The 20721-nt window shown below is 40.9% G+C and overlaps 2 protein-coding genes across 7 annotated transcripts in view; one reads left to right on the top strand and one right to left on the bottom strand.

Annotated features, from left to right (window-relative positions):
- Positions 1-20721, top strand: part of cacna2d4 (calcium voltage-gated channel auxiliary subunit alpha2delta 4) — a 228961-nt gene that overhangs the window by 115840 nt on the left and 92400 nt on the right. The window lies entirely within an intron of this gene.
- lrtm2 (leucine rich repeats and transmembrane domains 2) overlaps positions 1-20721 on the bottom strand; it is a 52233-nt gene that overhangs the window by 5514 nt on the left and 25998 nt on the right. For 2 of the 3 annotated variants that reach the window (XM_008110462.3, XM_016993612.2), the window contains 2 exons: positions 8278-8430; positions 4429-5019 (listed from right to left, as the gene is read on the bottom strand). In XM_008110462.3, coding sequence (XP_008108669.2) covers positions 4429-5019; positions 8278-8344 — 658 coding nt within the window. In that variant the 5' untranslated portion in view covers positions 8345-8430. Of the gene's footprint in view, positions 1-4428; positions 5020-8277; positions 8431-11914; positions 12056-20721 lie in introns of those variants that run through there. The other variant, XM_008110463.3, reaches the window with a different exon arrangement.

The raw sequence follows: 20721 nt of genomic DNA, 5'->3' as shown, positions 1-20721 counted from the left end.
AGTATCATGGCTAAAGACTTAAATTTATTATGTTTCCACTTCTCTACGCTATTATAGTATGTTTATATTGTAGAATTATAGAATGAATTATTACAAGAAATATTTTGCTATTTAATTCGTTGGAATCAAACAGGTGTTCCCTTCTTTTTCAAAGTGGTAAACAATAAATAATTGAAACAACAGAAATAATTAAAACAAAATAACAACCAGATAAGTAAGAACAGACATTCCAGAGCAATGCTCAGCCTTTCAAATAAAGCAATGTGTTCAGCAAGCAGTGAAAAGTAAGTGATAATGGTGCCAGGTAGACTGCAATAGGAGAGTCGGTGTAGTGTAATGGAATGAATGCTGGATTACTACTCTGGGAAACAACGTTTTGAGTCCACAAACTTGGGCAGGTCACATTCTCAGTGCCATAGGGGAAGCAATGGCACACCTCCTTTGAATAAATCTCCTGAAGAAAGTCTGTGACAAGTTTGCCTTAGCATCTCCATAATTCAGAAATGACTGGAAGGGACATGTCAACCACAAGGCCTCATTGTACAGGGCTTCCATAGCATAAGTGACACTCCTCAAAAGCCCCATCTCTGGATCTTAGGTGGCAGTGACACAGAGCAGGATATGTACAAAGATGTATGTACTGGAAGTATTTAAGGTCCGCTGGTATGAAATTTTTTAAGGGCTAAGATCTAAGACTAGCTAAGAAACAAATTGATTTTCTGAGTAGAGGTAGAATACTATGTGGTCTGCCTATCCAGCCCCAACAAATATTCAAAGCATCATTTTGGACCAGCTTTTCAATAGTAGTCCCTTGTAGAATCTAATAATACATGAATGCATAGATCTGTTTTCTTCAGATCTGGCTGCAGATTAAATAGTCTATCTTAAGCATGTAAAAAGTCATCTCTGTTGCATGAATATGCAAAACAAGTACTGGATTCCCTTGTTGCATTCCTGTATTTTTATAAGAAGTAACCCATCAAAATTAGAGAGTACCTATATTCCTGTTCCTGATTTATTTGATCCCAACCAGTAATGGTTCTATCTCACCTGAATTAAGTTTCAATCCAGTTCCTCACTTTACCTCATAGTTATTAAATGTTTCCTCATTAGTTCTGAAAACGCTTCAGCCCAAAATATACTAACTTGCCTATTGCTCATACCAAGAATGATAGTTTGCTCTAGTCATAATTACATATACATTGTAGATATGGAAAAATTACAAAGAAATTGGTAGGTCTGGGGAGATTCAGGACATTAATCAAAGCTAAGTTGCTTGAACATGGACCAAGTATGAACACGTCTGATTTAATGGAGACACAGAGGGCATCCCCCAAAACTAATAAATTTTCTCTTAAGATTTCTATACAAGAGAAGAAAGGGAGAGGATGCGGGTGTTTTGTGAGTGACAGATCCATCTTCTGATAGCAAATTGTGTTGCCATGGCTTTCCAATCTTCATGCTTTGAAGGAAGGATGCTGAAGTACTACATCAAGAACTATTCCAGTGCTCAGTACTTACTCCTGGGAGTAAGAGTCACAGAATAGGAATGTTTACCATGCTTTTGTACAGTCAAGGGTACTTGAGAGAAAGTGGCCTTGAGAGCTTCTTTGCAAAAATGAAATCCTTCTGCATTTGTCACTCTGCCATACCTATTATCCCCTCTATCCTATTGCACTTTTTGTGATGTTGATGCCAACTGAACAGAACACAAAGTCCTGAGCAGTTTTTAAAGTCATCATAATTCCCAAGCCCTCCACCAGTACTTCTCAAATTCTGCCTAGAGACAACAAATATATAGTTTTCATAAAAGTTGTCAGAACATAACCGAACATGGAGAAGGTAACAAGAGGTGAAAATTCCTCATTCAAACAACAACCACCACCACCACCATGCCTGTTTGGCTACAATTTTAGCTAAATTAACTGTGGCCACTTCTAGCCATATTTAATTTTCAGAACAATTGTTCACAGAAAATGTAGTCAGAATAAATTGGCAAACCTCTGAACTATATTCTTTGATATAATTCCCCCAGCTCTGGCTTGATCACCTGAGAAAGGACAACTAGCCATGCAGATTCCATCAAGTTCTGCCAGGAAACAAATGATGCTGGTAACTCCTTTAGAAATTATATAAAGTAATGTATGCAATCATCCTGACAAACAGAAAAAGTTACAATCCCTTTTTGTTCCAAGTATGGAAGCTTGAATTTTGAGATCAAGATTCATATTCACAGGAATCAAAATTAGATTCTCCTTTAATTGATCTTCTGTGGTGAAGAGAATTACAGGCATACCTCAGTTAACAAAGCCTCTGGTAGAGAAGACCCTTTTTATAGAGTCCTTTTCTGTTGATCAATCCCTCCACCTTTTCCCTTTAGTCCTCTATATAGATGGGATGTTTAAACTGTATTACTGGTGGTGACTGAATGGAGAAACATAGATATTCAATTGCCAAATTACAACCAAATGTTTGTAATAAACTGTGCAATAAAGCTTGAGCTTGGAAAAATGATATACTTCTCCGCATTCAATGCTCCTCTAGTTGTTTGTGCCTGTCTACTACAGACAAAGTAACCGCAGCTGCTTCTTGAGCAGTGGTTCTCAACCTGTGGGTCTCCAGATGTTCTGGCCTTCAACTCCCAGAAATCCTAACAGCTGGTAAACTGGCTGGGATTTCTGGCAGTTGTAGGCCAAAACACCTGGGGACCCACAGGTTGAGAACCACTGTTCTAGAACATGAGTGAACAGAAAAACAGAAAGGAGGAGTGATGTAGCTCTCAAAAGCCCTCACTGGTATATTAAAAACACATAGATCTGTGGGTTTTAAAAGAAGCTTTCCAGAGATCTGTAGAAGATTAAAACTGTTTTTGTTTACTTATGCAAGGCTGACCTGAACTGGTTGTTTAATTTCCCATGTGTATACTGGTAGCTTTGAATAAAAACATTGGTGAAATATACTGAACTGGTCTTCATTTTTGTATCTACTTTGGATACAATTCTTTTGTTAAAGTAGTTATTCCAGAATAGATCTCCTTTGGTAACTGAGTTATATCTGTATTTTTCTAGTTGCCAGATCACAATCCTGCTGAATCTTGAAGTGATTGCAGACCGCTATCCATAATATTACAGAGAGACTTGGTATTTCAGAGAATAACCAAGGGGCATTTTTTAGCTGTCTAAGTACAAGTCACATTACAATCTCAAGTTATAGAGATCATTTATTTGTGGAATATCCAGTGAGACATTGAAAATAGCAGCTTAGCTTAGCATGCTTTCGTGGCCTTTGAATCACCAAAGTGGAAATGCAAGTCTTATGGAAATGAGATTCTTCTCCATGGAAGTAGAAAGCTTTAGACCCCAACAGGTCAAACTTTTGAACAATCTCTAGCTAGAATAGGAATCCTCTTTATCCATTATTAAAAATCATAAAGTGGTTGAAGCCTCCATCCTTGACCATTCACCTTTTGTTCAGTACAACACAAGGAGGATGTCCCAAAAAACTGCTACTAGTCCCAGAAATGAGCTTTCATAGATTAAGAGTTTAAACACAAATAATTAAAACTAATTTTTGAAAAGATAACTAGCCAGTTGCAAAAAAAAAAAAAAAAGTAGCAAAACTGTAATCACGGAAGATGGTGTGCTAGCAGTTAGAAACACTTCTTATTCATCCAGTGATGTCAAACACATTGCCAATTAATTGACTCAGAGGTTACTTCCAATTAACACATTATCAGTGACATTTGAGACATTGGTATCCTGTCTTTGCAGAACTAAATGGGGGAATCCCTGGTAAAAGTCTAGAAGTCACATTTTGCTGTGAGCATCTTGCATGTGAATGGTACAGCTATGCTCACGTTGTATGAGGTCAAAAGCCTAGCCAGAGAAAACAAATTCTAGTTTTTAGCCTGTTTTTTTTAAGCATTTTGTATCAGCTTGAACCCTCCTCTTAATGAAAACTATCTGAACACACTCGATGCCATTCTCTGTGCATTCTGGTAGTCTTTTTCCAACATGATGATCTACAATCAGTAAGTTCAGAAATTTCTAAGTGATCAGATTTAATATTCTCCCTATTTGAGTCCCTCAAAATAAATCTATTACTGGGAGGCCGGGTGACTGTCATACTTTGCCAAGAGAACAATGGCTTAAGAAGGCACTTGCTACCTAAACAATACCATACATCATACATATGGTATTGTTTAGATAGCAAGTGCCTTCTTAGTGTTACATACAATGCCATTTAGCTGGATTACAATACATTGTGACTATTCTCCTGATCCAACAACTAGAATTTAGGTCAGCCTGATATTCCAAATTGTTTCTCTTTTCTTTGTGTGTGTTTTTTTCAAGCGCCCTAAAGCCATAAAAGAATAGCTGTGAAGAATTTTCTTCATTAATAACCAACCCTTTCCCCAATAGTACTTACCTCGATAAGAAAACCATTCCATCCAGTATTTGAAATCTCTGAGGTTACAATCACATTCCCAGGGGTTGTCCCCTATTTGCAACTGCTGCAAGCTGACTAATGGCTCAAAGGTTACTCTGTCCAAATTCTGCAGGCGATTTGACCTGAGAGAGAGCCAACGAAGAGAAGGGAGGTCATCAAAAATGCCTGAAGGTATTTGAGCAAGTCCATTGATGGAGAGATCTAGCTGACGCAGAAGAACAGTGTTCTGCAGAATATCTTTGTCCAAACTCCTGATGCTGTTGTTCCTCAGTTGTAGTTCAGTGAGGTTCACTAAGTCTCTGAACACATTCTCAGGAAGTTGGTCCAGAAAGTTGTTGGAAAGATCCAGTCTCTGGAGAGCAGAGAGATTGGCAAAATCTTGTCCTGACAAAGTGCTTAGTTGGTTGTTGAGGAAAAAAAAGGTCCTAGTATTTGTAGGAATATCTAAGGGGATGGATGAAAGGCCCAAGTCACTACAGTCTACCTCCAGAGTACCACTGTTGCACTTGCAAGAGGACGGACAACCAACGAGGGATTCTGCTGCACAGAATGAAAGCCAACAGGCAAGCACTGCAGAAGAGAACAAATACAGATTATAACATTCTCAGTGACTATATTGATGTACAGCTTCATTTATGCATACTATCTGGCATTGTAGAAAATTGCAGAAGTATCTTCACCATACACTGAGCAGAATCTATTTCCTGACCCAAGATCTCTTAGTTATAGCTTTAGTTCACCAGTCATCACTTTGTTTTAACTCCTCTATTCATGTGAATAGTCGTATATTCACTTTAAAACAAAGCATCCCCTTCTGTCTTCAGATAATAACATGAATCAGATTGGGAGCCAAATGAGCTTTCTCACAGATGAGTCCTTATACTGCCAGATGGATTCCCACTGTGTGAGCTTCCTTCCAGTCTTTCGTTAGCTAGCGGGACTAAGGAGTAAACATCCTTACAGTATTGTGGAGAAGAAAGGTCATTATGCTCCAAAGGGCTTTGCTGCCCTAATGTCAAGGCACTCCAATATCATAGATAAAATGGAGTCAAACATATTTGGGGGACAATCCAGACCATGTATACACAACATTCAAAAGACAACTATATCTGAATGCCTTTAGGATACAGTTTAGGGCACAAATTATCATTTGGTGTTTTCTTGATAATGAAAAGTATAATGGATAAAGATGACTTGGAGTCCAGCAGCTCCTTGATTTAAATGCATATTTTGGTTCATGTGTCAAAAAGGCCTAGTTGCATGCAAATTACCAAAATACAGTTTATGAATTTATAACCAATACCAACTAAAGGTCATGAAGATATGAAAGGCAACCCTTAAAAAGTGTTGCATCATTTCCTTAAGGTCAACAAATACCATACTCAAAGGGCAGAACGCAGCATGCAGTAAATTCCAAAGACATGATTCCACCCAAGAGAAGGTACTGTCTCATGGTTCCCATAAGGAATAAGACAACTATAACTAAAAAAAATTCAACCCAATTTTTGGTAGGGAGATTAGTTGCTTCATTTATTTGATTTAAGACAGAAGTTTCTACTTCATTACTTGCCTGTGCCTTTGACAAAGCTGATTTTAATTACCATAAAGACAAATGTGCTCCATAGTTACTCCTTTTGATCTGTATTTTTGAAAACATGAATTTCAATCTGTTTATATTTTCTAAACACATCGCAGATTTTGGATTTGGTTTAAGTCCAAAGTCACTGATTAGGACCACAAATTTGTATGTTGGTGGTTCTAAATCACAGTTAAACTTCTGTCCCCTTTATTATTTATAATTTTGATACGTTATGCAATATTTCCATTAGCACCTAAAACATTGGCATTAGTTCAATGAAGTGATATGGTCCTTAAAATATTAAAGTTGTAAACAGGGGAACTTTAATTTGTAAGATTGATCATAAATTTGTTCCTCAGAATGAATGAAATTTTTCTTTGTGTAGGTCTATAGGAGATTCGATTTCAGGATGCTATATTCGTCTGTCATAAAGGAAAGTAGGAACAAAACAAGGGGGTTGGGGTGTACTTTCTGAGACCTCAGAGCTGCTTTATTTCCAAACAGAGGTCATCTCCACAGATATCACAAAGGATGCTATGTATCCTGAAAGGAGATCCTATTGGCACCAGAGCTGATATTGTCTGGCCAGAAGTATTTAATTCCCCTTGAGGCCTCCCACTCTATAGAACTACAATGATGCTTGAAAGAGCAAGAAGGAAAGGAAAGTGACATGAATCGTTCAGGTGATCCTGTCTTTCTTGGATGCTTGACAGAAGTGCCATATTAATAATACAGTGCTACCGGGTATGATGAGAGACATTTAGCTGCTTTAAGTACAGAAAGGTGAGAATATATCAGGAAATGCTATATGGGAGCCACTGTTCCGTGTTCATTTAATCAAATGTTTTTCCGTTTTCTTGTATTTAACTATGTTCCTGTGGAGTACCATCATTAGTGAAGATGTACTTCTACCCCTTCTAAAAACCTGGGTTCATAGTTTATGTCATCAAAATGATGGCCTATAGAGAGAAGGTCCCTGTTACATAGACTCCTGGTGAAGCACAGTCTCCAACTTTAATTGGTCTATGGTCTGATTTAGTAAGAAAGTAGGTAAGTGCAATTAGATCTCAAAATTCATTTTACTTGTGAGTGTTCAACAGAACAGCTAGAGAGTTTTCCTCCCATGAAAAGCAGTGATGGCTGCTAAACAATGGTCTAAGAGAAATATTTGGCATACTGTATGTCAAGAAAAGGTAATGTTACTGTGTGGGGTGTTCAGGACTCTAGTAAGATGATCTCGGAATATAAGATTAGGCTAGGGCTCAGTGGCATTTAGAGTAAATAATTTATAACAGCATTCTAAAAGGCAAGGGTGTATAACAAAGGCAAGACTTGTGGGCGAAAGGAACTAATTCTCTTAGCAAGTTTCATTGACATCTAGCATTCTGACCTCTAGTCACACCTTTCGAAGGGAGTCTCTACCTCCTGCTTGGATTCACGGCATGTATCCTCACTAATGAACACTTTTCACAATGCACTACAAAGATTGCTTGATGGTTCACTGAAGTACACTTAGTTTCCCTTTTACTTCCGTTGCTTTTAATTTGGAGTCTCATCATTCTCCAGCTCTGGATTTGAGGCTCCAGGATGGATTTGGCACTCTACGGTGGGCAAGATAGATTCATGTTGAAGTTATTAGTTGAAAAGGGGAGTCGAGATGTGCTTGCACACTTTTTAGTGAGCATATCAGTGTTAAATTCTTACTAGTAGTACTTAAAAATTTCATCTGCCCCATTCAGAGTCCTTTGTACATAATAATATGGCATCTAAGCTTTATTCCCTGAGACTTTCCCCTGTAATATAAAACAGCAGTTGCGGCTTGTTGTTTTTAAGAGAACTAAAATGCCACTGAAAAATGAATGGCAGGGGTTGGTGCTATATGGACAAAGAACATTTTAGAAAATAAGTGTTGATTGTTAACATTTAGTGAACTTTTCAAACATGTTGTATATTCTTTTGGTATTAGGAGCTAATGGTATCCACAATTTTGCTGCTCTCAAGTCCATTCAGTACAGAAGGTTTGGTTACATATTATTGGTTTTAACCCATGAACACATTGTAAGGTCTCTCCTTGAAATTACACTTCTTGTCATTCTTTGTGTAGAAAAGGTCTGAGAACTAGACCAGCATTATAATTCTCTTGTTATTAAAGGGAAACACTGGTTGTTCTCCGTCCCCACACCTTTTTACTCATTATTTGAGAAGCAGAGAGTGGTCCCCCGTCTGAAAACAAACAGGACAATACTTACAGCTAGTTTCTTTCCATCTTGAGGAGAGCCTGTTGCTGCACCAGTGGCCTCCACTCAGAGACAGCATGATGGGCGCTCGTTCCCCACCGCAGCTTGTGCCTGCCTGCCAGGCTGGCACGCGTTCTTCCAGGACTGAACAACAATCTGACTAATCTGGAAGACAAAAGCAGAGCAAAAGCATATGGCTGTCAGGTGTCTAACAGAATCATCCGTATAGATCTGGAAGAAACTCTAGTACAACTGGCTGGCTGTTAAGGCAAGAAGAGTGCTTAAAATAGCCAATGGTGGATTGGAAGGCAGTAGAAGTGCCTCAAAAGTAGTGTTAGGTGGTATGTTGCTTCCAGGCTTTTTAGAGCATTCCCAGCAACTGTTCTAGGATATCTATATGCAGTGGTAGTATTGTGTCCCAATCGCTGGAGAAGGGGGAAGAGTGGGGTAATTCACCCAGAGTGAATTGCACTCTGAGTAGCAGATATACCATAAATGGATATGATAAAATCGGGTTTTCATGAATTAAAGACAGAGAGCAGGAATGGCTGAAATCTATTGACCAAGAGATGTCCACACTGCTTTAATGGCCAGATCAGTGAAAGTGTGTCAGAGTTTTACAATATGGAAATGTTCAGTGTGTAAGTACAGTAGAGTCCCACTTATCCAACACTCACTTATCCAACGTTCTGGATTATCCAACGCACTTTGTAGTCAATGTTTTCAAAACATCGTGATATTTTGGTGCCAAGTTAGTAAATACAGTAATTTCTACATAGCATTACTGTGTATTGAACTACTTTTTCTGTCAAATTTGTGGTATAACATGATGTTTTGGTGCTTAATTTGTAAAAGCATAACCTACTTTGATGTTTAATAGGCTTTTCCTTAATCCCTCCTTATTATCCAACGAATTCACTTATCCAACGTTCTGCCGGCCCGTTTATGTTGGATAAGTGAGACTCTACTGTATTTTTAGTGTAGTACAATGAGGTATATGCCAAGAGATGGATGGGAGGGATTTAAATGTAGTGTTATGTGGTGTCAGTCACTAAACATAGCCAATGATGGCCAATGTTTCTTAACATCCCTTGTATCTACATTTGAAACAAAAATCGCAATAGCTGTAAATGTGCGACATGGAGAGAATATTCTGTCTACAAAAAAAAACACTTCTAGAGTGGAAACAATCCATTGGGTCTGCAGTAGACATGCATTCTTGAGGGAAGATGAGCTAATTGCAGACAACAAATCACAAATAAACATGCCTTTATTGACAGGAGTGGAGTTAATTATGCAGAAAGATCTCAGATACTCCTTTTCCACTCTAGGCACGCCATGCCTGACTGGATCTTTGTTTTCAATTTCTTACCCACTTTTTTGAGAATCACTGTACAGAATTCTCAAAAAAAAATCTCTAAAGTGATTTTCAAAAAAATCACTGTACAGAATAGGAGCCCCCAGTGGAGCAGTGGGTTACACCCTTGTGCCGGCAGGACTGATGACTTGAAGGTTGGGTTGCTGACCTGAAGGTTGCCAGTTCAAATCCAACCCAGGGAGAGCGTGGATGAGCTCCCTCTATCAGCTCCAGCTCCATGTGGGGACATGAGAGTAGCCTCCCACAAGGATGGTAAAAACATCAAAACATCCGGGCGTCCCCTGGGCAATGTCCACTTTCTGATTTGAATATGGTTGGCAGTTTAATCCCAGATATGTGCCAATATTTGAGGAGTCACTCTGGGAGTCGTTTCAGATGTTTTTCATGAAGAAGGTTCCAAGTCTGATACCTGACATTTCTAGTTGGGTCTGGGGAAGATTCCTATGTGACCTCCTAGAGAGCCATGGCCCATTAGTATAGACTAGGCATGGTCAAACTTTGGACCTCCAAGTGTTTTGGACTTCAACTCCCACCATTCCTAACAGCCTCAGGCCCCTTCCTTTCCCCCCTCAGCCGCTTAAGCGGCTTAGGGGGGGGAACGAAAGGGCCTAAGGCTGTTAGGAATGGTGGGAGTTGAAGTCCAAAACACTTGGAGGGCTAAAGTTTGCCCATGCCTGGTGTAGACTATATTGATTTAGATCAGTGGTGCACAACCTGTGGCCCTCCAGGTATTTGGGACTCCAGTTCCCAGAAGCTGCAGCCAGCTTGTCTAATGGTCAGGGATTTTGGGAGCTGAAATCCAAAAACCTGGAGGGCCACAGGTTATACACCACTGATTTAGCTGTACTCTCCATCTTACTCAGTAATATAAACTTTCTTTATCCACTGTATGATGACTGCAACTTTAAATGATGTAGGATGTGTGTTTGAACAATATTGATGTCCTAATATGACAGATCTTTCATGTGCTTTCAAGCATAATGCTCTTCAATAGTTCATACATTCATCTGGCAGTAATCAAGTGTCCAAAAATCCAGTGGTATCTATCTACATGAGTCAGGCATCGCTAAGATCTCTTCACACTTTCCAAAGCTGTCCACACCATTTCCAATAAGTTTTAAGAATAAGGTTAGATAAGCCCTAAATATACCACCTAACCTAGCAATCCTCACATGGTTAGCTGTCATGCCACACTTTTATGGTGAGGCTTGTAGGGACCAGATGTGCTGAAACTAAGGAATATGTGTGTCCATGGCCCTGGGGCAAAGCATCCCTCCAGGATGGCAAAGTGGATGTAATTCCCACAATGGAAACTGGGGAAGGGGAGCAAAGAAGTGAAGGAAAGGAATCTTAATTATACAGTAGCTGAAGAATCAAAAGTGGGTTTTTGGAAGTGCTGAGAGAATGGTAGGAATTACATTTTAATTTAAAGGAGGTGTGTGAACACTTCAGGTGAGTACATGCGCACATCCTCAATTGAAATCCCCAAGGTGATCAGTTTCCCCCCCTGATGATCATAATGAAACACCATGACAACAGGTCCTCCCCTTGCCCTTCAGATGCCCAAAACAGGAGGAGGGGTGCAGGCAGGGGTCTCCGTTTCTGGGAAACATCACTTGCAACTCCTCCTCCTGATCTTTTATGTTCATTTAGGGGGTGCAATCCTCTTCCCCCCCCCCCCAGTTGTTGGCTCAGGTGGGCAAGAAAGCCCAGGAGCATCAGGCTTCCTCCCCGCACCCCTCCTTTTGCTTCCTCCCCCCCCCCCCCCCAAAACCACCTTGCTCCTGGAAAATTTTATGTCTCCTTTTGGCTTTATTTTTAGATTTGTAGGATATGCCCGAAGCTGGGTCCACATCCATCACTTTGCCCTCATTCGTTTATTTCGATGGGCAATCAAATCCTCCCAAAGGCTCTTAAATTCACACAGCACTGAGGGCGAGAGGATTTGGTGCGGTTCCCGAAAGCTTTTGAGAGATAATCAGGCAGAAGAACACAGGGGTGAAAGATATTAGGAATATTTACAAAAATTTTGCTGTTGGTCCTCTCCTTTAAACACATACACACACAGAGAGACACACTCCTATCACCTTCCTCCCCAAACCTGATCTGGAATCTGTCCCTCCACTTCCCTCCAAAAGGCAAAGCCTAAAGTCCTTTTGTGCCTGCCAGAGCTCGGAGCTCCCACCCAAGGCTCTGAGCCAGCCCCTGAATTGCCCCTCGCACATCCCTCTTCTCCTTTCAAAAAAATCAACACAAAGCAGGAGCGTTTACCTGGAGATGCTCTCTTTGCCAGCCTTGGCTCTGGCCAGATTCCACCTTCTCTCCTCTCTCTCTCTCTCTCTCTGCCTCCTTAATTCCCAGCAAACAGGCTTGCTTCTCTCCGAGTCTGTGTCCTATTTAACTCCCCTACCACACAGGAACCAGCAGCAGAGTTAAGCTGACAGCCACAGAGACTTAGCCGGCTGCTCTGGATGGCTGGGCAAGAGAGTTGATCAGTTTCAAATCCTGTTGTGGAATGATCCGTCCTTCTTTCCCTGAGATATTCGGAAGTGCCTGCCACTCTCTTTGCCTGTTTTGTTCCTACCCCTACCTCTCAGCCCTGGCTGTGAATGGGGTATTGCTATTACAAGCTGGCTCTGATGCTATTGCTGACCCACCTGTATTGCTCAAGTCCAAACAAAGGGATGCCTTTCAGAGGGCAATTTGAAACTCCCTCCTACCTGGCTATGTTCGGAACTTTAAGACAGAAAATGTCCATATCTCAACAAATAAAAGTGTTGGAATTTAAGGCTGGAAACCATGGTATTCTCTAACCTGGAAACTCTTTACCTTACAACCTCTGAGGATGCCTGCCATAGATGTGGGCAAAACGTCAGGAGAGAATACTTCTGGAACATGGCCATACAGCCCGGAAAACATACAACAACCCTCTTTACTTGATCTTGTTTTAACAGATTGTTCTTGTTACCAGTTCTGATTTACACACATGAGGATTTGCCCCTTGGATCAGGCCATTACACAATGGCACATTACCTCACATCACATCAAATGCAATACTTTCCAATGGAATCCACTCACACATTCACACATATTTTGGGGTTTTTAGAAGTAATAATAACACACACAAATTGAAGGAAAAATACTATGTATGTTCTTTAAGGATTTTGTTTTCATTATTAGCAGATTGTAGGACTGAATCCTGATTAATCCTGCCCCCATTCAAATGTCGTGATCCTGCTATAAAATGTTTGAAGAAATAAAAGCAAAAAAGCTGCTTCTGTACATGTGGAAGGGGTATTTGCTGTATTATGACATGACAACACAATTTTCTTTCTCAAACGCACACATACCAAAATATCTCTGGCTTCCAGGTTAGCAATAGATATGACATCCAACCTCCTGTCAGCCCCATCACCTTCCTTCTTAGCAACATGGTGCTTTCCAAGTTGCCATCCTTTCCCTAGAAGTTGCTACAAACCTTTTTTAAACAACATTTAAATCTTAAGACATTCTACAACAGCTTATCTGGAGCATGTCATATGTAAATAGGAATAGTTTTCAACGTTATAATTAATGCATACTTCCATCCATCATCATCATTATAATTCATTATTGCTACTAATGACTTTCACAGTCCTTATGCAACAGTATAGTGCTACTCCTTTGACTAACATACATATTACAAAATAACAAAGTCATCTGATTTTTGAAATCTAGACAGTATTGGAAATATACCTTCTCTAAACATGATCAAATGCTTTTTCAATAACTGGAGAACTATTATTTCAAAACTATGCATTGACTTTTTCTCTGTTGGTTGGGGAGTCAATGAGTTATTTATCATGTTCATCCTTCATTGACATCTTCTACAAGCACCAGCAAAATTAATGTAATGGAAACAAAATATCTTTAATATCTATGGATTTAATATTCATATGACATGAAGAAAGATAGCTAGAGTACCCTTGTGATGGAATAAAGATACAGTCCAGAGAAAAGCTGCATTTGCTGAATGTCTGCTCATTATACCTGAAGATAAATTCAAAGAACAGCACAACCTTTTACGTTGAAGTCTGTATTAAGTGGTTGGTGCCACCAGTGTGGTAACTCAGGATGTCACTCTCCTCCAGATCTCCTCCAGACTATAGAGAATCCTTAGTAATGTTTTTATGCTAATGATTTTCACAAATTGTTATTTCTATATATCACTGAATGTAATGACAAAAGTCGTGACCAAAAAGGCACCAACAACAGACAGAACAGTATGTGCTTATAGCAAGTGTAGACGAAGCTACATGATTTGTAATGTCATTGTAACTGAGTAATCATGACATCTCTGACCATAGCCTATGAGCATTAGAAGATTCAAAATCAAATCAGTATAGAGTGTGAGCTTTGCATACATATTGAAACAGTACATGGAAGCTTGTTCACGCAAACTGTTTTTGTTGTCACAACTAATTACAGGGAATTTTATTTTTAAAAAGTCAGCTGAAATAATAAACAGCATTTTATATATACAGTAGAGTCTCGCTTATCCAACATAAACGAGCCAGCAGAATGTTGGATAAGCAAAAATGTTGGATAATAAGGAGGGATGAAGGAAAAGCCTATTAAACATCAAATTACGTTATGATTTTACAAATTAAGCACCAAAACATCATGTTTTACAACAAATTGACAGAAAAAGCAGTTCAATACACAGTAACGTTATGTAGTAATTACTGTATTTACAAATTTAGCACCAAAACATTGCAATGTATTGAAAACATTGACTACAAAAATACTGAGTATTAAAAGGCAGACTGCATTGGATAATACAGAACATTGGATAAGTGAAGGTTGGATAAGTGAGACTCTACTGTGGTGGACTGCATCCACCACAGTTTCCTAGTGGCAGCACTGTCTATAGTATATCAGAGACCATTCTCATGGACTGGAGGTGTGCAGGACATGTCCCATCACACACTTTCACTTCCTTTCTCATCATCCCACGTTCTCTCTATGTAACTCCAGCCAATCCTCCCCTTTCTCAGTGTATCATGTACATGCAAACTTTCTGCATAGTGCTGGTCTTCTGTAAATGCATCAAATTCCTGAAAATGTAATGTATTATTCCTTCTGCCCTCTATCTTTTTCATCTGCTGCCTCTGTTTAGTGTCTTCCCCTCTGCATTTTTTGAATGTCTCCAGCTCACATTGATCTATATGCTGCTGCCACAATAGCAACAAGAGAGACCAGGAGAAAGGCAAATGCATGTGCAAGTCTGGATGCCCATCCTTGCAGAGGGAAATCCAGGTTATTTTTTTTCTGAAGGATGCTGGCATGTCCTATGGCTGGACCTCCTAACTCATGTTTGTGTCTGTCTGGTCTCTGATTCGCCTTATGGCATCAGTTGGTATGGTGATGTTACAGGAAACTTGAGAGATGCATGAAGTAATTCTCAGGGCTACATGTGGCCTATGCAATAGAGCTTTTGCAGAGGGAAAAGGCACTGTGGCAATTTGAGTCTTCATCCTGTAGTATCCTTTACATCATTGGTCTGCATGAGGTGAGTAGGAGGAACAAGACTGATACATGGGCAATGACTCAAAGGATATCTGGCATCCAGAGCTTATTACTGTTTCTTTTTTATTTGTTTGTTTCTTGCCCTTTTAGGCAAAAAAGAAAGACAGCAATTGAGGACCAACATCTAAATAAGTCTTCTGTCTTAAGTAATTCTGTAGAAGATGAGATTTCAACAAGACTAGCTTTTTCCTACACAGCATATAACATCATTCAATTATCTAATAGCCATACTCTTCTGTATGCCTATTTTTTATTCCTTACAGTCTCAGAGACAAAACACAGGGAAGTTTTAAACTGAGTCCTATGTTGCACATTGTGGTTCAAGGATGGTCCTTGTTCTGAAACATTGCTGCTTTGCATAAGTTTTCTCGCCATTCACAAATGTGAACATTTCGATTAAACCAAGGAGGGCACATACTAAGACCTTACATTGGGAACTGAGAATTGGTTGTAAATTTAGTGTACAGATTCAAATACCATTACTAATAGCATTAGTAATAGGGTGAACCATGTACCCCATCAGAGCGTGTGACTTTAAACACTCTTACCTGAACTACGCTCATCTAAAACATTAAGCTTGTAGTTAGGCATTACTATGCAGTGACATCAGTATGCATTGTCATATGTCTTTGAGCATAAAGGATATAAATCTGCAGAAAGTTAGATATAGCATAAGTTTGCAAATATAAACATACTTGATGTGAACAAGCTCCCTTAAAATCACTATGAGTCACATCCAAATAAATGTATTAAATCAATGAAACAGACATATGTATATGTAGCCATCCATAGGTATATGGAAACAAGAGATTTTATAAGCTTTCTTCTGAACAGGTGCTTTTATTACTCAGTTCTTCAAGAAGTTAAAATTCTTTGACTTCTTTGGAATTTACACCCTGATCTTAAACAGTTTTACTCAGCAGTAAGTCCTGCTTAATCTAGTAAGACCTTTTCCTAATAAGTTTGCTATACTGAGTATGTTTGTTAGAGAGTAAATTACACTGAGCTGATTTGTTTCTGAGGAGTGCTTCAGTATTGTGCTGTCCATGTGTTTTTTAATTGCTGTTGTAATTATATTTTTGATAGTTCTTGGTACACGGGCTTGTTCCATATTTTAAAAGTATTGTCATACTATAAAAATGTGGATATAAAGAGTCATTTACTCATGTGAATCTATACAGACAGACACCCACACCCTTGAAATAATTCAAATATTCATGTGTAAATACATGACGAACCATCTTGTGTGTTGATATATCAGGAAAAAATTATAGAGACAGCTGCTCTTTGAGCTTTAGTTTTGTGAATACCAATATAATTACTAGGGCTAAAGAAAGGCAATCGTTTTTGAAATAGTTAGAAATAATTTGGAGGGATGCCACTTCCTATGCTATGCACACATATATAGTTTGTTCCTTCTTGTGTGTAAATAAAGACTTTTTCCATTTTGATGCAAACAAACATCAACAGTGGGGTGATGTACACACCACAAGATGAAAGCCATCTTTCAAAACTCCTCCAAATCCATATAGTCTCATTTTAGCATATTTGCTGTTCTGTGTAAGTGTAAAGCTGCAGGATGTAATCCTCTAAAGATTTGGATGGAAATGTCATCGTTATGCTGATAGAGTCGTCCCTGTTGCTTGTTTTTGCCTGGTGCTGGGAGTATATGGAAGTGCTGCACTGTTGTCTGAGTGTAGTGATGAACTAGAAGTGAGACAGCAAACTGAACCTTAAGCCAGAGAAAGACTGGACCTCCACTTAAAATTCTGGTTGGTGATGAGTGCTATTGTAAGAACTGAGGGATTGTAGCAGTGGTCAAAACTATGACTTCAGAAGCTGCGTACATCTATGATTACTTGTTTTGTCAATTGTGTAATTATTTTGCATTGCATTGCTTTTAATAAGTCTGGATTTTAAGTTATTCATATTGAAGGAACTAGCAGAAGTCATTTCAGAACCACTGGCAATAATCTGAGAATTCTTGGAGAACAGTAGAAGTCCCAGCAGAAAAAGAGGACCCAGACATTTACCGTTGTCACGACCCAGGCTTCAGAGCACCAAAAACCATACACAGGCCAGAATCTATCTAATATCTTTATTAAGGAAATATATATAGTTAATAAAAGCAAGTGTATGAAATAGTCCAGAAGTAGACCTTTCAGGGAAGGTCAAAATTAGTCCAAGAAAACAATGTCCAATATGAAATATTAAGGTCCAAAGTTGTAATCCAATAACCGAAACACTCACTTTGCCAGGCAAAGTGAGGGGAGATGACAAGGTCCTTTAGTCCATGAACTTGAGCAAGGCTAGGAAATAACTTGAAACAAGGCTTGATACAAGGCAACAAGGAACGAGGAGCGAGAACAAGATCCGTGGAATTACTTGGCAAAATCCGGAAGACAAGGCAAGGTTGAGTCCTGGAAAACAAGGCAAGGTCCGTGGAGGTAAACAAGGCTGGAAACGGGAACGAAGGCTTGGAAACGGAGCGAAGGCTTGGAATCAGGAACAAGGCTTGAAACAGGAACGAGGCTTGGAAACGGAGCGCGCTGTCCACACACAACTCACTCCAGTAGCTGACGAATTGACTCCGCAAAATCCCTCTGTGGGTAAAACACCTAAATAGGGTCTAGTTTTCCCACCAAAGAGCAGTTCTCTGGGGAACCAGAAACGAAAGCTAATCTCTGAGTCCAGATGCATGACTCCTTAAGGTTTCCCATGGAAAGCAGGCTTAATCAGCTGAATTCTTAGCAGCTATCCTAGCACTCCTACGAGAGGCCGCTTGAACTCCTCTCTGTTGTTTACAAAACTCGTGGCGAGAAAACACAGGAGATTTAGACTCAGGGCTTGTTTGACAGATTTCTGGAAGACAAATCTCTTGCAGGTGCAAGGTTCCCAAATCTGGCTGGGAAGGTTCCAATTCTGACTGAGACGGTGAAAAACCCAAGTTCTCCTCTTCATCTGGGACTACAGTGCCATGAACGGGACTACATGGCCCATGACTCATCACACTATCCCCCTCCTCAAGCCCCCTCTCAAACCGGGACTCTCTCCCCGAGGCGCGAGGCCGCGGCTTGGCGGGATAGGTCTGATGGAAGCGGCGGGTTAGATCAGGAGCATGGACTGTGGAAGTGTCTTCCCAAGAGCGTTCCTCGGGGCCAAAACCCACCCAGTCAATGAGATATTGTAGGCGGCGGCGGTGAAAGCGAGAATCCAAAATGTCCTCAACCTCGAACTCCTCCTCCCCATTCATCAAAACAGGAGGGGGGGCCGGTCGGTCTGTATCAGGGCGCACACCATCCGCCGGAAGGAGCAGGGAGCGGTGGAACACTGGATGAATGCGCATTGAACGCGGAAGTTGGAGTTTGAAAGTCACGGGGTTAAGTTGCGCCACCACTGGATAGGGGCCAATGAAACGGGCATCTAACTTCCGGCAAGGGCGATGGGAGGGCAAAAAGCGAGTGGACAGAAGAACCCGGTCTCCTACCTTGATTTCGGGGCCCGGCTGGCGATGTTTGTCCGCGTGACGTTTATAGTCCTCCTTGGCTTGGTTTAATTGCTGGAGCAAGAGTTGTTGCACCGCTGTGAGTTCCTGCAGCCAGTCCTCTGCTGCGGGAACTTCCGAGGTTTCAATGACAGGGGGAAAGAAACGTGGATGGAAGCCATAGTTTGCAAAGAACGGCGTTTCTTTAGTAGAAGCCTGGACCCCATTGTTGTAGGCAAACTCTGACAGCGATAACAGGGAAGCCCAATTGTCTTGCTGGTAGTTCACATAACAGCGAAGGTATTGTTCCAAAGTGGCATTGGTGCGCTCAGTTTGCCCATCTGTTTGGGGATGATGAGCCGAAGATAAACGAGAGTCTATGCCCAATAGTTTTTGTAGTGCTTTCCAGAAACGAGAGGTGAATTGGGACCCACGGTCTGTGACCAAACTCTTGGGCAATCCATGCAATCTGAAAACATGTTGGAGGAATAGATCTGCAGTTTCTTTGGCCGTGGGAAGGCCATCACAGGGAATGAAATGGGCTAACTTGGTGAAAAGGTCCACCACCACTAGGATCGTGGTGAATCCACAGGAAGGTGGTAGATCAGTGATAAAATCCGCAGAGATTATTTCCCATGGGCGGGATGGGGTAGGGAGGGGATGCAGAAGCCCTGAGGGCTTTTCTCTTCTTGTCTTGGAGCGCTGGCATACTGGGCAGGTGTTGACATATTTTTCCACATCCTTGCGGATCTTGGGCCACCAGAAATCTCTTAGGATCAAATGCATGGTTTTAAATAGCCCGAAATGCCCTGCTGGCTTGCAGTCATGACACAGACGAAGTGTTTTTTCCCTGCCCGGTCCTGGGGGGATGTAAACACGATTTCTATAGCAAAGTAGCCCATCCTTAAGCGAAAAGGGAAAACGTAGTCCTTGGCGAAGTTGGTCCTGTGCCCAGGCGTCTGCTTGCTGACTAGCCCTGATTTCCTGAGCACAAAGGGGTCCTGGAGTAGGGGAAGTTGATTCAATGGGAGTGGATTTGGTGTTTCCCACTGTGAGCGTGGCAAAGTTCTCGGGTTGTAGCAGCTGGGACTCAAAGGTCTCCTTGCGCCCTGCAGCGTATTCCGGTTTCCGTGACAGAGCATCTGCTTGCTTGGTCTGGGCTGGGGTTACATAATGAATTTGAAAGTTAAAACGTTCAAAGAATAAAGCCCAGTGTTGTTGCCTCTGATTTAGCTTGCGGGCAGTTCTTAGATGCTCTAGATTTCGATGATCAGTATGGACTTCAATGGGAAATTTGGCCCCTTCTAGCCAATGTCTCCAAGTTTCAAAGGCTGCCTTTATGGCCAATAGTTCCTTTTCCCAAATGGTGTAATTTCTCTCTGGCGCGGTCAATTGACGGGAATAAAAGGCACAAGGATGAAGATGGTCTCCCACTGGTTGTAGGAGTACAGCCCCAATTGCCACATCGGAGGCGTCCGCCTGCACAACAAAAGGGGTTTCAGGATCTGGATGCTGAAGGATTGGCTGGGACGTGAATAATTTCTTTAGTTGCTGGAACCCTTTCTCTGCTTGATCTGTCCAGCGGAAAGGCTGTTTCCCACGGATGCAGCTGGTGATTGGGTCAGACCAGCGGGCAAAGTCTGGAATGAACTTGCGGTAGTAGTTCGCGAACCCCAAGAATCGTTGCACCTCTTTCTTGTTGGTTGGCGCCCGCCATTCCAATACTGCCGAAACCTTAGCCGGGTCCATGGAGAGCCCTAGTGGTGAGACGCGGTACCCCAGGAAATCTACTTCTTGTAGATCAAAAGCGCATTTTTCCAGCTTGGCATAAAGTCCATGATCCCGCAATCGTTGTAACACCATTCTGACGTGGTTCTCATGCTCTGATTGTGATCTAGAAAACACCAAAAAATCGTCCAGGTAGATGATCAAGAACCGATCTAGATAATCCTGAAAGATGTCATTGACAAAATGCTGGAACGTTGCGGGAGCTCCACATAATCCATAATTCATAACTCGGGACTCG

This window comes from Anolis carolinensis, chromosome 5 (assembly GCF_035594765.1).
Source record: "Anolis carolinensis isolate JA03-04 chromosome 5, rAnoCar3.1.pri, whole genome shotgun sequence".
Classification (NCBI taxonomy): Eukaryota; Metazoa; Chordata; class Lepidosauria; order Squamata; family Dactyloidae; genus Anolis; species Anolis carolinensis.
The sequence above is the reverse complement of the archived record's forward strand: the minus strand, read 5'-3'. Positions and strand labels throughout refer to the sequence as shown.